General features: G+C 46.3%; 1 protein-coding gene across 9 annotated transcripts in view; it reads left to right on the top strand.

Moving 5' to 3' along the window:
• TMEM178B (transmembrane protein 178B) overlaps positions 1–15,956 on the top strand; it is a 507,816-nt gene that overhangs the window by 431,881 nt on the left and 59,979 nt on the right. For 2 of the 9 annotated variants that reach the window (XM_085005274.1, XM_085005275.1), the window contains exon 5: positions 1,657–1,979. The exons of 5 other annotated variants lie outside the window; for them this stretch is intronic. In XM_085005274.1, the coding sequence (XP_084861400.1) occupies positions 1,657–1,907 (251 nt within the window). In that variant the 3' untranslated portion in view covers positions 1,908–1,979. Of the gene's footprint in view, positions 1–1,656; positions 11,609–15,956 lie in introns of those variants that run through there. 2 more of the 9 variants (XM_085005273.1, XM_003484004.5) reach the window with 2 other exon arrangements.

Raw genomic sequence — 15,956 nt, 5'->3', positions numbered from 1 at the left:
AGCAACTCAGGATCCGAGCCACGTCTGCAACCTACACCACAGCTCACGGCAATGCCAGATCCTTAACCCACTGAGGCCAGAGATCGAACCCGTGTCCTCAAGGATACTTGTTCCCGCGGCACCACAATGGGAATTCCCTGAGGAACTTTTGAAAAGGCAAGATTTCCGTCCTCTCCCCTAAGATTCTGATTTGGGAAGTCTTGGATGAGACGTAATCCACCCTGGATACTGTCTTAGAATTCCGTCTGAACACCCCCGTGCCCAAAGGAGGGACCCGGGGTGCCTTGTAACTCCCCCAAGTTGAGGACCACGGTTCTCCCACATAATGCTGGTGCTGTATGTGTTTGTACATGGCTGTTGCATCCACACGTGCACGTGCAGGAGCACGTCCATGTGCACATACACACGCTCACACGCATGCTCCCCACACACAATTTTATTCAGGCGGCCCTTGTGCCCAGGTCACCCCGGCGCCTTGCTTTCCGTTGCCTCCTATAAGCCCTCGTTCACTGAACAGTTGTCCAGTCCCAACCGCTCCCTCCTCGCCGGCCCCTCCTCCCTTCTTCCCGCTGAGATCGGGCTTCTGACTGGTCTTCCTACCTCTGCACTGCCCTCCGCACTCACTCCTGACTTAGTGTGGTCTTTGCTAATGCAGATCATAGCCCCTCAAGTACCTGGACCCCTGCAGGTGCAAACGATTACCCTAGACCCCACCCTGCGTTCCCAAACTTGATGTATTTGGCCATTGGGGTATCTGTGTATCTGTGGTAAGAGAAGAAGCGTAGGACACACCTCACATTGAGAAAAGCTCTTAAACTCATTTTAGGCACATCAAATATCTCTCCTGGCTAAAAGTGGGCTTATAATTCTATCCTCTTTGATACCATTATCTTATGGCAGCCTTTTCATTGGAGGTTAATGTGAGTGATGGTTTTTTTTTAAAGGAGCCTCATTGAATACTTTTGTGAAATGCCTCATAAGACTAGGTTGGAGGAGTTGACTCATGCTCCTGTGGATCATGAATCTTCATGGCTGAGAATTTACAGAGTTTAGAGTTTTTGACTCTGCTGCCATGTTGCAAAAGAGTCATCGCCCGGTCTTGCTGTTGTGTGGGAACACTTTGGGAAATGTGGTCTGATGGGAAGAAGCTTCCAGGATTCAGATGATTGGCTGATAAATGGATGAAAGGAAAACCCAATATCATATAAGACATTGTGTAGAGGAGAGAAAAGAATAAATATGTTTTTCTCTTTAAAGAAGTAGCAGCAGAGGCTGTTTTCTACATCTCCAAAGAAAGACAATGAATTTCAAATGCTTTAGAAAAATAAGCTGAATGTTCTTCTGCCTCATTTCGCCTGACACAAACCGTAACAGGATATATTTTTAGTGTTTTCCCAAAGGAGAGACTTGTGAGTTTGTCCAAGACTGGGCAGTTATTGGAGCGTGAGGAAGCCACAAACCCTTAATGCTCTTTCTCTCTCCACCAACCTTACAAATAGTGATCTTGTGAGCAGGTTCCTCTGACCTGGGTCTCCTCATGTTTCCTACTCAAGAGAATTGAAAACATACCAAAGCTCACCTGTCTCTTTCTCTCTCCCTCTCCTCTTCCCTTTCCTTCTCCGTTGCCCCACCCCTGTTCCCCGCCTTCTCCTCCAGGAACCTTCTGCATCATTTCACTGTGCACCTGTGTGGCCGGGATCAACTTTGAGCTGTCACGCTACCCACGCTACCTGTATGGACTCCCCGACGACATCAGCCATGGCTACGGATGGTCCATGTTCTGTGCGTGGGGGGGCCTGGGCCTCACGCTAATCTCGGGGTTCTTCTGTACCTTGGCCCCTTCTGTCCAACCTGTCCCGAGGACCAACTGCCCCAAATCCAGACCCGAGAATGGGACAGTGTGCTAAAAAACAAACCCATACACACACACACACGCACACGCACACACACACACACATATATATATATATAAATATATATATAATATACATATATACAACAAAACTCAATCAAGAGGATGCAAGTGCTGAGGCAGAGCTGAGTTGCTCAGGCACCCGCATCTCGTCGGACTTTATGTCGCCTCATCACCAAGATGGGGAACGCGTTCCCATCATGTGGCTCTTCCATCAATTCTTAACTTTTGGCTCCATGGTTTCTTGAAGACAGAGTGACCTTCACCACTCAAGACAGCATCCTGATTTCTGCCACTTTCGAGGATGGGGTGGTGGGCTGGGAAGGGACGGTGCCTGTGGTCCGAAGCGGCACAGGTGTAGAGATGGAAGTGCCCTTTGCTGGGCCAGCCAGAGGGGCACCACCCCAACACCAATCATATCACAGAGAAACAGCACCCTTAGTTCCTAGAGTGTAACCAGATCTTTGAGGCCATCTCCAGAAACACTTCTTTTCCTGCTCTTTCTGCTCTGATTTCCTTCCTGCCCCACCAGCGACACACAAGAAGAAGAAGAGGAAACACACCAGGAAGTTTTCTCTTTGCTGCCAAACTTTTGGACCAAGTTTCAGAGGTGGGAAGTAGGAGAGCACAACGTGTTGAGAGGCAAGACCCGCATCAATAAAAGGACACTTCCGTGGATGCTCAGAAAACCCAGTCTTACCTTCCAGCTGCCTTACACCCAGTTAAACAAGCGAACGCCCTGCCCCAAGCCCCACCTGCATTCCCTGGGCAGACGAGAGCCTTGAAGTAACGCTGTGATGTGCGTGCGTGCGTGCGTGCGTGTGTGTGTGTGTGTGTATACTCAACTATAGCACGTGATTTCCCTTTTTTCTTCTTTTCACCTTTGAAAATGGAAATACTGCATTATGACTGTTGTCTATCATTTGTGGTGGTTTCATGGCCCTGGATGGAGGCCCCAACCAAGAAGCATCATGAGGGGAAGGCCTCCAGGGGTACCATTTCTGCAGTTTCAGATCCCTGGAGTATGTGCGTGTGTGTGTGTATGTGTGTGTGTGTGTGTGATGGATGTGTTCTGAGTGTGGGGTGTTATCATTTGCGTTACATTTTTCTGTTATTTTTAGTGCAGCTGAAATTCCCAAAGGGCAGAACCAAGAACCAAACCACGGGGCAGAGGACCCTGTGGTTCTTCACATGCCAGTTCTGGGATGCCACGGGATTTAGTCCCCTGAGTTTGAAAGTTCAAGACGCAGCTGGGTGCACATGCCATGAGCGAAGAGGGGGAACACGGTTCGAGAGGGAGAAGGAAAGCCGCCTCTGTTGCTGTTGGAAAGTACGAACACCAAACAAGACCTTTTACTGCCCATCACGGAAGCCGTCCTTTGTCCCTGGACCTCCACCCCTTTCCTGGGGTGCCCTCTGTACAGATGAAAGAAAGCGTGGGTCACATGCAGAGAGAGGGCCGCCATGTCCCGTGGGCTCCAATCTGTATGATATTGAGTCCATTCACGGAGAACTCTTGACTCTTTCCATCTTCTTCCTTTTCCTCTTGATATTCAAGGCCATGAATCTCGAAATAGCCATCTTGGTGGCTAGCACCCAAACAGAGGTGGCATTGGCCAGGCCAGTACCTCCGGCTCTGTGGAGCACGTTGGCACCGCAGGTGCTGGTGAGCTGTGAAGTCAGCCAGAGGGTTTTGCAAGCCGTAGGGACAGGAGTCTGCCAGAAGGAGTGGGCAGGAGCAGCTGGCCATCACCTCAGTGACCCTGCAGGGGCCAAGCAGCCCTGGGGAGGCAAAGAGAATTCCTGAGTTGTCCAGCTATGGATCAACTGGTGTGGCCGAGAATTCAGTTGCTTTATCACTGAAATGTGCTCTGGGGACTTTACCACCACTCAGCAGCCTTCCTTCCCAGCGGTGCCGTCTGTTTCTTTTCCTGTCTTGTGCCCTGTCTTCCCACCAGTCCTCACCTTTTCTCACCCACAAGCCATTTTCCTCTCCCTCTTCCATCCACCAGGCTCCAAGTCCTGCCCCTCTCCTCATCTGCTCTTTTTGGCTCTGTGTGTGTGTGTGTGAGAGAGAGAGAGATTCACATCCAGATAGGACATCTGATGTGCGTGGATGGGTGTGAGTGTGGGTCTCTGTATGTGTGTATCTCTCGGGTGCATTTTGTGTACACTTGAGTCAATAAGTACCTGGATGCAGGCATGCGTGTACTATTCAAGACTTCCTTGCTAGCAACACGGGTCAGCTTCTGCAACACATCATGCGTGAGAGTGCCCGGTGGGTGTGTGGGTGTGCTGGGAGACCAAGGGGGAGGAAATGCGGTGAGCTCCTAATTGCACGTCTAAGGATTAGTTTTCAAACAAAGGATTTATTTTATGAGAAGGGAGGTCATTTTCAGAAAAACCCGGTGTTTTGATTGTATAGGGGATTTTTTTTTTTTTTTTAAGAATTTTCTTTGAAAAGTTTGATTTTCCCCTTCAGGGGATGGGCATACTTGGGTTCCAGAAAAAATCAGGAGAAGTATCTCAGATTGAGAGGCCAGTGTCTTCCTTCCAAGCGTCTTGACCGGGCTCTGCCTTGCCGGGAGAATTGGGTATCCACGGGGTGGGGGAGGGCATGTCTGTGACCAGATCCAAATTTTAGCTGTTTCCCAGTTACAGGCAAATGAGGAAAGAAACTCCAAATGGGGCAATTTGCTATCAGTCATTTAAACTCGTCTTAAGGAACTTTTCTTAAGGAACCAGTACTGCTCACCAACGTATGATACATACCCTCTTTTAAAATCCCGTGCTTGCTATAAATAGATCATACGCTGTCTCCAGTCTAAATCATAGACCTTGAACACAGCCTGTCGCATCCCTTTGAAATGTCCCTGAAATGTTAGGAGGACTCCTAGGAAAGAAGTAAACCGCTTGGACTCACCTCACTATTGTCAGATCAAGAGCTTGGAGTTTTGTCTTGTTAGTGGGATCAGGAAGGCCGCGCATGCGTGCACGCACGCACACAGACACGCACCCTGGGTCCGAGACTGCTCCGGGCCAATAAAAGCCCAGCCGCACGGTCGAGGTGGAAGCTCTGTGCAGATGGCAAGCCCTGGCTGGTGGGAAAACTGCTCTGGTGGCCTTGATCCCTCCAGCGTCGGGAGGGGCTTGACCCCAGATGGAGACATGCCACTCCAAGCTGTTACTGAAGCCTTTCGTGCTGTCACGGCTGAGGAAGAAGAGAAGGAAGGAGACTCAACCTGCGAGACCCTTGAGATCAGACTCTGCTAACCCCAGACCAGAATAGAGCCCAAACTTCTGATGGGATTTAGGGTCAGCAGCCTCACCCACCAGCCCCCAGCCCCCACCCCAGGTCAAATTCAAATACAGGTGTGCAGGCAAGGTCTCTGAGCATGTTTGTGTTTTGAGCTCCATGCAAGTGGACCTTGAACAAAGGGCCTATTTCAGCATTTATTTCCTTCCTTGCCCTGTGACCCTCAGGATTCAGGAGAGTGGGGTGTCTGCCTGGAAAAAGGTCCTGTTTCTTTCTCTCCCCATTTTGGGGGTTTGGGTTTCCTCTTCTACTTTCCGTGGCGTTCTCGCCACTCACTTTTACTTTCCCTCTACATCAACTTTGGTCAATTAAAGTAGTTAGTTAAGGAATTTGTCTTTTGATAGGCTCAGACACTACAAGCAGCCCCCTTCCTTGTCAGTTGAGGCTCTAGGGTTCATAAAGAGTTCTGTGACTCCTTGGCATTAAAGTGTAAAAACATGTCAAATGTGCCTGTTCCAGCTTCAAAAGTATAAGCCCCAGCCTTTCAACAATTACACCCTTTCAATTTCAGGGATCATGATGTCACAAAGACTCAAGGACTCCAATGAAAACAAAGACTTCCTTGATCACAGGTCCATATACAGAGCCCTGGGCCCTGGTGTCATTTGGGGATACTCTCCTATTGGGAGTGAGTGGTTCCAGCAACCTTGCCTTTCCTTTGATAAGAGAAGAAGAGACTGTGAGTCTGAACCCTACATCTTAATTTCCATCCACAGTCTAAAATGAAAGAACGCTGTGTAGGTGTCCTGATTGAGTGGCAGGATGTGGCACTTTGGTCTCCAAAGCTGCCCACCTGAGTCAGATTCAGAATAATGATGTCAAGTACATCCCCCAGAGGCATTGCGAATGGCCTCTGTCTTCACCTGGCTTATTCTGAGAGTGTGCAATAACTGATTTTCAAGTATCTAAGGGGAAGGAGTGGGAAGAAATACACTGTGGTCATCTTTGGTGTGATGTGTGTGGGATGTTTGGTTGATTCTTGCAGCTAAAGGGAAGCTACTTTTCTGAAAACGTTCCCTCTGCTCTAGGGACCTGCCTTTCTACTGGACACATCCAGCCCCTTCAGTGGAAATTTGATGAGTCATTGAGTGATTTCACCACAAATAAAAATAGTTGGTGCATAACAGCCGGGTTGGCTTCTGTGCTGTCTTCCAGCTGTTATGCAGTAGAGAAAGGGGACAGATTTTTAAACAAGCCCACCTGAGTTGATGGACATAAAATTTGGGTGTCTCTCAACCCGGTCACCTTCATGGGCTGTATTTGCCCTCTTTCCATTGATGCTTCCATGGTGCAAAATGTTTCTTAAACATTGTTGTTCTTCATTCTTAGACTCCTTTATTATTGGCTATTTGATTTTTTTTTTCCTGAGTAATACATGCTCACTGTAGAAAATTATAAAGATAAAATACAAAAGGAAGAAACCCTAGAAGACTGTTCAAAATGCCATTGCTCTGAGGCATCATAGTGATCATGGCCCCAACACTTGTCTGATCAGTCATTGTCTCTGGGTTGGTAGTGGGGCCAGGGGTGCAGCCCATGACCATAGAACTACATTTGTCTATGTAGGGTTCACAGCAGCAGGAGCACAGAGCTCTGAACCCCCAGAGGTAGCAAAGAGGCCTTTGAGGAGGCTCAATGCCAGAGCTTAGGGGCAGGGTGGAACAGAGCTAAAAGATTCCCACTTTGGGATTTCTTTCCTATTTCTTCTTTTTTGACTTTCTTTCTTTCTTTCTTTCTTTCTTTCTTTCTTTCTTTCTTTCTTTCTTTCTTTCTTTCTTTCTTTCTTTCTTTCTTTCTTTCCTTCCTTCTTTCTTTCTGTTTGAGTGCCATGGCAATCTAATTATAAGTGTAGGCTCAATGAAGCCAGAGTAACTCACTAATTAAGCTACACTTTTACAATGCAACTACTGTAAATCTCATTTCAGCTCTGCACTAAAATGATTTCTGACTCTGGGCACTGTGTATTCTCCATACTTGAACTTCCTCATCCACAAAATGAGGACAGTTATAACACTTTACCTCATGGTATATTAAGGGTGACAAAGAAATTGCAAAGTAATTTGCAAACATGAAGTGTCATATAAGTGTATCTTATGCACTGTTCAAATTATCCTGCAGCAGCCGAGCCCCCACTGAATGGAATTCTTCCATGTAGTTTCTGAGCCTCACTGTTGGAAGGATGATCTAGAATAAGAGGACATCTTGGCCACTGAACAGGACTGTACTATCCAACTAAAACACGTGGGTTTTATTCAGGTTCCTCAGAGAGCTGACTCCTTAATTTACCCATTCTCAGGCTTCCTTCCTTTCATCCAAAGCCAGTTTTGCAAAGAGCACTCTTAATCCCTCTTTATTAGTCCAAAAAGTGATGGAATAAGTAAACCATATGTGGCAAATAGGATATGTGAGCTAAAAGGGGTAACAGTTAACCAAGGCCCATAGTCAATGCCTTATTTATTTATTTATTTATTTATTTATTTATTTATTTATTTCCATCCTCCTAACATTATTTCTGGCTGTCCATGCCCCAAGTGATGGGTGCAAATCAGACTCTAGAACATTCTAATGGTCTTCGACGTTTAAGATGGGAACAAGTTTCAAGGAACTGGGATCTTCTTTCTCCTGATGAGTTGGTGAAGCATATGGCTTCATGCAAAGCATATGGATTCTTACAGGAAGTTTTTTGGATAGTGATTCACTGGGAAATGTTCTGGGAATGATCCTGTGTGGGGAAAAAACTGAATGCTAGGTTCTAAGCAAGAGAAGAATGCACTTCCCAAAGGGTCTGCTCACCTTCTGCTTTGCAGGGGATGTGCTTACAGTGATATGGTGAGACCTTTGAGGGAAAGCCAAGTCACTGCTTGGATGATAGAGTTGGGAGCCCAGACAGGAATGGAGGAGCCACCCAACCACAGGGGTGTTTGTTCAATACTGAGATACAGAAAAATGGGTGTAAGCAGAGGGGGTTGCACAGCCATGATGTAAACCGGGCATGGCTTTGACAGATACCGACCTCAGCAATTGCAACTCCTTCTATTCACTTCCAAGGACTGGCTGTGGCTCCTGGCGGAACTCTGTGTCCCTCTGTCCTCTCCTGGCAACACGTTTCCCTTCCTTTCTGGGTCACCCGTAGACCCTTTCTAGCCTGAATGTATCAGTGCGTCTGTGTTGTTGTGACTGTAGTGATGCCTTTCACATAAAGAGCTTTCACGAACTCATTCTCCTCCCCTTTCCCACTTCCATCTACGGTGTGACTGTTTTGCTATTCAAGACTATCTGTAAAAATGTACAAATACAAGTGGAAACTGAAAATAAGGGGGAGGGAATTGAGACTAAACAAATGCATTGATGTAGCCCTCAGTTTTCTGAGGACTTATGTAGACTGCCCTAAAATCTCAACTCTGGGTGGGATTTGAAGGGAGGGAAGCCATTGGCGCAGGAGGTTTTTTATTTTTATTTTTTATTTTATTTTTTTGGTTGTTTCTCTGACAGTCACGAGTGTCTGCTTGGAACTCTCTGTTCTAAAGGTTTTTGCCTTTGAAGTAAAACATATTTTCCAAAAAAGTAAAAGCAAGTCACCCAAGTGTGAAGGGTGAAGGTCATCACGAAGGTCAACACAGAGACCGGATTCTGGGTGGTATTCGTAGCTTTGTCACTGGCTCACCCTTGGGTGAATCTTGTTACCTCACCACGTCTCTTTGTCCTCTCAGCCAAACAGGGGGCAGGGGGGCTTCCGGGGCTCCTGGGTGCTGAGTGTCCTTGGCCAATCCGCTGCTATTTTCGGAGAGGCTCTGAGCCCATGCTGGTGCGTGCTTATTGCAGGAGGTGCAGTCAGAGAGCCTCTCCTTGCTACTCTCGCCCCATGTTTTCACTCCTCAGAAAGTAACCTCAAGCTAACAACCAGTTTGTGCTCAGAGTCCAAAGCCTTTTATCTACCTTTTCATTCTCAGATGCCTTTTCCACCCACTTTGAGGATCTCATTTTCCTGTCGTCACTGACAGAGCTTTGCTGCACTGGGGTAGGAGAAATAGTATCCGAGGAGATGATGTGTGTGAGTTGGTTCGTAATAGATGACCGACTCTACCGACCTGGCTCGCGCGGTCAGACGCAGGGAGTCTGGCTGAGGAGTGCAACCAAATCCGAGTGAAGAGAGCATTGTGGGGGTGGGAGTGGAGGAGACAGTGGGCAGCAGATGTGGGCCGGCAGAGGAGGTAAGATAAAGAAAGCTTTTGGAAGGGGAAATGGCAGAATCACAGGGCATCCTCAGCATGGCAGCAGAGAAGTTCCCCCAAAAGGCAGGGTACACATAAGAGGAAGTAGGAAAGAGCAACAGGGGCAGGGAATCCTACACCCCAAAGAGCTGCCACCTCCCCCAAGATTGAGAAGACTAGCTGTCCCAGGGAGGATTCACACCAAGCTTGGTCATTGACCTAACTCTCCTCCTCCTCGGCACCTTCAATCCAAACCTTTCTCCTTTGTGAGAATCCACAATGATCACCTCTGGGATCAGCTTTAGGAAGGCAATTTAGACCAGTGCTGTCTGATAGATACCATGTAAGGCACATAGGCAATTTCAAATACCCTAGGAGCCCCACTTTTAAAAGTCCAAAGAAGCAAGTGAGATTAATTTTAATACCTGTCTTAACCCAACATATCAAAAATATTTCAACATGGAATCAATATAAAAATTACTGAGATATTTTATGTTCTTTTTTTTTTTTTTTCAAATGAAGTCTTTGAAATTCAATGAGAATTTTACTCTTAGAAAACATCTCAGTTTGGCCCAGACCCATGGCCAGTGCCCAATAACCACACATGGCCCCTCGCTGCCGTACAGAACAGCAAAGACTTCTCATTAGGTGATGGGATGGGGTACCCCTTCACTGGTGAGTCACTCAGACCTCACAGCTAACAGGCTGGAGCTGGTGCTGGCCCTGAGCAGACAGCACAGGAGCAATGTCCAGGATGCCATCCCGGCCTCTGGAAGATATGCATCACCTGCTGAGAGGAGAGGAGAGGAGAGGACCACTCAAATACATGTCACATCTGCCCCAGGGGGTCAGTGCTGCCCCAGGCAGGGCCGTTGTTACCCATCAAAGTTCTAGTGGCCAAACAAGTTCCTTAGCTGTAGGAACACCAGTTTATCCCTTATCCAGAAACCCTTTATTTTAGGATAGGGGGCAGCCAGGCCTTCTCTTTGTCAAGAATAAAAATCTCCACAACTTCTTGTCATCTGGTCCAGTTACCTGCTAATAGCGTCTCATCAATATTTGGACCTATTTTCTCAATCCCTTACTTTCCTTAAATGCTAAAAGGGGCTATGCTGGAAAGGGCAGTGGCCACAGGCAGACTAGGTCTCCTAGAAGGTGGCAGTGACAAGCTCTGTCCCTTATACTGGGATGCGATCCACCATTGCCCACTCCTCCTCCCTGCCTAGAGACCCTCCTTAGATTTGAAGAAACCTCTTTGGTGGGGTGGGAGGTATGTAAGGAGGAGTAGAGGTGAATAGTGAGATCTTAGTGCAGAGAATGGAATAAAATGCAAGCAAGCAACCCCTGGGCATTCTCAAAGCACTTCAAAGAGCCAATATGACAAGGTTTGATTCATTTAAAATACCGCGTTCTGAGCCCTGTGTTATCGAGCAAAAGAGAACGAACTGATTTGGTGAGTATGTTTTATATACAGTCATTAGACAGGGACCATAGCCGACGAAACTCTTCAACACCTGGAGCGTTTATGGTCCACTAGATTTTTGCTCAATCAATATAAATTTATTTACCTTTACTTTAATTTGCATAGTGCTTTCTGATTGGTTAGACAAGGAGTGATGTGTACTGCAGGATTCCAACACCGCCTCTGCCCTTGGAGGTAGCAATTCCTGTGGTTATTGGTGCTAAAATAAGATTAAATATTATGTTCATTTGTTCTGATACGATGTGAATAAATGTGTTGTTTAATCTTAACCAGAATGCTACATCTTATCAGATCTACTGTACTGTCTGTTCCTTCTCATAATTAATTAATTACAGGAAAGGTGATCCGAACCAGATCTTGAAACTATTGTGCTATTCTGAGAGGTGAATTTAACAGGGAAGTGGGAGGGGGGGGATGAAAAGGGAAATTGCCAGGTTTCTGTGACTTTGCAAAGACTGAGGAAGCAGAGAGCATTTGGGGACTTCACTGACACTGACTGCATCTTGCAATTTTCTTTTTCAAATTGGCAGAAATATTGTATTTCCATCGATTGAAGAAAAAAAGTGTCTGGTAATTAATTAAATGACTTGTTCATGGAAAAAATAAAAATAAATAATCTGTCAGTTGTGGAATGTAAACTGATTAAACAATTAAATAAAGAAGATCATGTTGTGTGTTTTAAGAAATGTGTCTGCTTGGGGAAGAGGGGGATACTCTGCCGTATTTGATGGCGAACAATGTTTTTCTCTCAGGTTCTGTGTAGAAAAAAAAATTGAACAACTCTTGGAGTTCCTGCTGTGGCACAATAGGTTAAGAATCTGACTTCATTGGCTTCGGTCACTGCAGAGGTATGCGTTGGTTCCCTAGCCTGGCGCAGTAGGTTAAAGGATCTGGCATTGCTGCAAGCTGCAGCATAGGTCAAAGCTGTGGCTCAGATTCAAACAACTCTGGCCCAGGAACTTCCATATGCTGTGGGTACAACCATTAAAATAAAAAAGAGAGTCTTATGTCGATAACAGACTGAAAACATTAATCCTGAAAGAAATTAATAGTAAACATTTCAAGTACTAGTAAGCCAAAGGTACATGCTTTTAGAGTTGAATGAGAGGGTGGAAAATGGAAAGAGATTCAGAAAACAAGAAAACTATTGTTCTTTTTCTCCCACTGTTGGCATCCTTTTTTTTTTTTTTTTTTTTTTGTCTTTTTAGGGCCGCACCCATGGTATATGGAAGTTCTGGGAGTTGAACTGGATTGGAGCTGCAGCTGCCAGCCTATACCACAGCCACAGCAACACAGGATCTGAGCTGTGTCTGTGACCCACACCACAGGTTGCGGCAATGCCAGATCCTTAACCCACTGAGTGAGGCCAGGAATCGAACTTGCATCCTCATGGATACTGATCGGGTTCATTACCGCTAAGCCACAATGGGAGCTCCTCATAATATTTTTTAAGAGGCTTTATAAGATGCTGGAATTGCTGGTCACATTCTAACTCCTCCGCAATGTATTTCTTAGCTATCAGTAAGAAGAGAAATTTATCTCACTGTCTTCATCATTCCTGTCCCTACCTCAGAATCCCAGTTCCTTTCCATTCATGTGCCTTTTAAAAGGTTCTGGTTCACATTTGGGTAGGAGATCTAGAGAAGAAGGGAAGATGGCAGGAGAAAAGTGCTTTTTAAAGGATAGTGTCAGTCATCATCTCAGGTTTTAAGCAAAAGAAACTGGTTCTGTCTGGTACAATGTAAAAGTCATCTAATGAAAAGACATGGGGAGCTGGGAGCCCACAGATCAGACAGGAAGAAAAGAGTAGCCAGGTAACCAGAACCCAACCGCAGTCCAGTTTGGACTCTATACCCCACAGCTGGCTGGTGGTTGCTGCCTCTGCCCTGGAGACCATATGCCATCACCAAGATGCAGCCCCAGGTCCCCACTCCTTTCAGTGGGTAGCCCCAGCATCAGAATCCATGTGGGTGCACCAGTTGAAGGTGCCAGGAAAACAGGTCTAGAGCCCTTAGCTTCTCTCTTGGGTGGTGAGCCTTGCCTCCTACCAAGATTCATAGAGTAGACAGTTCCCCAAGGACAGGAAGAGGCATAGATGCTGGGCAGTCTATAAAGGGAACTGTCCATTAGTGGTGGGATACCTGGGTGAGAGGAAGGATCCCTCCGTAAGAGGAGCATGGCTGCGTCTCTGGGTGGTACCTTCAGATAGCGTCCAGTGGGTCCGTGTGTAATCTTAATGACAGTGATTAGCACCATGGATAGCAGCCTCTGTTGGTGGATACATACAATGCCTAACATTGTGGGCATGCATAGATTTCGTCAGAAATGGGGCACTAACATAATCAGTGTCTGATGAATGTTCTCCAGCACCACCAAACAATAATCTGAGTCTCAGAGGATACTGATCAGATGCCCTGCAATTCAACTCAGTTCTGACACTACCTACCTAGAGATTGTGTCAGATCCTACAGGTTAAGGGCTTGGTCCCACTTTGGACACCAATTACAAGTCCAGGTTTTCCCCTGTGCTTCTGATAGACTGGCTCTAAATTGGAGGTTTCAACAACCCCATCTTGGGTGCAATTCATTTGCTAGAGCAGCTCATCGAACTCAGGAAATCAGTTTACTTACTAGATTAAGAGTTTATTACAAAAGGATATAACTCAGGAACAAACAGATGGGAGAGATACATAGGGCAGGGTATGGGGAAAGAGGCACGGAACTCCCATGCTTTCTCCAGGCACCCCACTCTACCCAAATCTCCAATGGTCACCAACCCTGATCCTCTCCAAACCCCATCCTTTTGGATGGTTATGGATGCTTCATTGCCTAAGTATGATTGATTAAATCATTAGCTGCTGGTGATTGAACCTGATTTCCAACTCCTCTCCCCTCCCCAGAAGGTTGGGAAATGTGACTCAAAGTCCCAACTGTCTAATCACCTGGCTGATTCCCTTAATAATCAGCTTCAGATCCTCAGTGACTTTCCCAAACTACCTCTTTAATATAAACTCCGGTGTGGTTGAAAAGGGCTTGTTATGAGTAATAAGACATTCTGTTCCCCTTTATGGAACTGGGGTAATTTCAGGGTTTCAGGAACTGGTGACAAAAGACCAAATATCAGAACAAAAGATGCTCCTATTGCTCTTAGTGCTTCGGAAATCCAAGGGTTTTAGGAGCTGTATGCCAGAAACAGGGATGAAGAGCAAATATATATATTTCTTATTATAAATAACAATATCCCAAGTGGAACTTTTTTTTTTTTTTAAGGAGCATCTTGGAAGTAATGGAATTGAACAGTAAAACATTTCAAAAGTAAATGCAGGAGTTCCCGTCGTGGAGCAGTGGTTAACGAATCCGACTAGGAGCCATGAGGTTGCAGGTTCGGTCCCTGGCCTTGCTCAGTGGGTTAAGGATCTGGCGTTGCCGTGAGCTGTGGTGTAGGTTGCAGACGCGGCTCGGATCCCGCGTTGCTGTGGCTCTGGTGTAGGCCGGTGGCTGCAGCTCCGATTGGACCCCTAGCCTGGGAACCTCCATATGCCGCGGGAGCGGCCCAAAGAAGTAGCAAAAAGCCAAAAAAAAAAAAAAATCACTTACGTCCTTAGGGTAAATGTTAAAAATAATAATAATAATAATAATAATAATAATCCTTTGAAATAATATCTTTAAAAAAAAAGTAAATGCAGGTCAAAGGGAAGTGCCTTCTAGAATGGGAAAATTTAACTTAAGGAAATGGGAGACCAGAATCCTAAGGATAACCTCCCCCCTTGGTAGTAATGGTCCTCGGAAGAGAGAAAGAATGGAAGCACCACTGAGCTGAAGAAATGAGCAAGGAGTTTCTGCCCCTGCCAGTCCTTCAGCCTTGCCAGGGTTGGGGTGGGGAGGACTGAGAGGCTGCTCCCAAAATCTCCTATGAGTTTGTGCCTCAGTGTTCCGACCTGAGGGGTAGGAAGGGTCTCCAGCCACTCTCTGAGCTGTGATAGCCAGATGCCCTGCAGACAGCCAGGGGTGAACCACAAAGAGATAAACAGGCTGGTTCTCCTTTTTCCAAGGAAGAAGCACAGCTTTGATTTCTGTGTCTCTGATGAATTACGCAGTCCACTGGCTTTGAAGAAAACACATCTACTTCCCTTCATCTTAGCACCTGTGCCTCCAGACACCAAAAGGGGCCACAGTGAAGGCTGTTAGACAATTGGAGAAAGGCAGCACCAGAAACCGTGACCAAGTACCCACCCCCCCAGTACCTGGGGTGTCCACGGGGTGGGCGCCCTCCCCCAGGAAGCCTTCCTTTCCTGAGTGCCCTTCTTGCTAAGTGTCCTTCCCCGGCCCCCTGGCATCATGCAGTGTTTCTCTCGTGGCACTTACCATTTCCAGATGAAATGAGTGTTTTCCTTGAGACCTCCTCAGGAACAGGGTGAAGGACTGGCTTGTCTTGAGGAGCAGGTCTTCTGAATTACTCCGCCTCATATTCCTAAGACCTATAGTGCCAGGTGTGTAGTACGTGCTCAATAAACACTTACTGATTTGAATCCAACTGAAGTCTTCCCCCATCCACTCACTCAAGTTGGTCCTTATGCTGGTGTTAAATTCTTCTTTAAGTATTACTGGGGTTCTTCAAGACTACCCTCAGACTCAATGATTTGCTTGCTGAAAGGACTGACAGAACTCAGAAAAGCTATTAATTCATATTTATTTACTTTTTTTTTTTTTTTTTTTTGGCCAGTGTGCTGTGGCTTGTTGTGGGATCTCAGTTCCCAGATGAGGGATCAAACCCCAGCTGCAGCAGTGAAAGCTCTGAATCCTAATCACCAGACCACCAAGGAACTCCCTCAGAAAAGTTATTATACTCAGGATTATGGTTTATTACACTGAAAGGATACAGATTAAAATCGCAAAGATAAAAGGCTGGTAGGACAGAGTTCAAGAAAGAATAGAACAGAGTTCCCATCATGGCTCAGCGGTAAGGAACTTGACTGGTATCCATGAGGACGTGGGTTCAATCCCTGGCCTCACTCAGTGGGTTAAGGATCCGGCA

The sequence above is a fragment of the Sus scrofa genome, chromosome 18 (genome assembly GCF_054392235.1).
Source record: "Sus scrofa isolate SSC_HxYL_T2T_F1_AM1 chromosome 18, Sscrofa_HxYL_maternal_Yorkshire_Landrace_v2.0, whole genome shotgun sequence".
Classification (NCBI taxonomy): domain Eukaryota; kingdom Metazoa; phylum Chordata; class Mammalia; order Artiodactyla; family Suidae; genus Sus; species Sus scrofa.
Note: the sequence above shows the minus strand (reverse complement) of the source record. Positions and strands in the feature narration are given on the sequence as shown.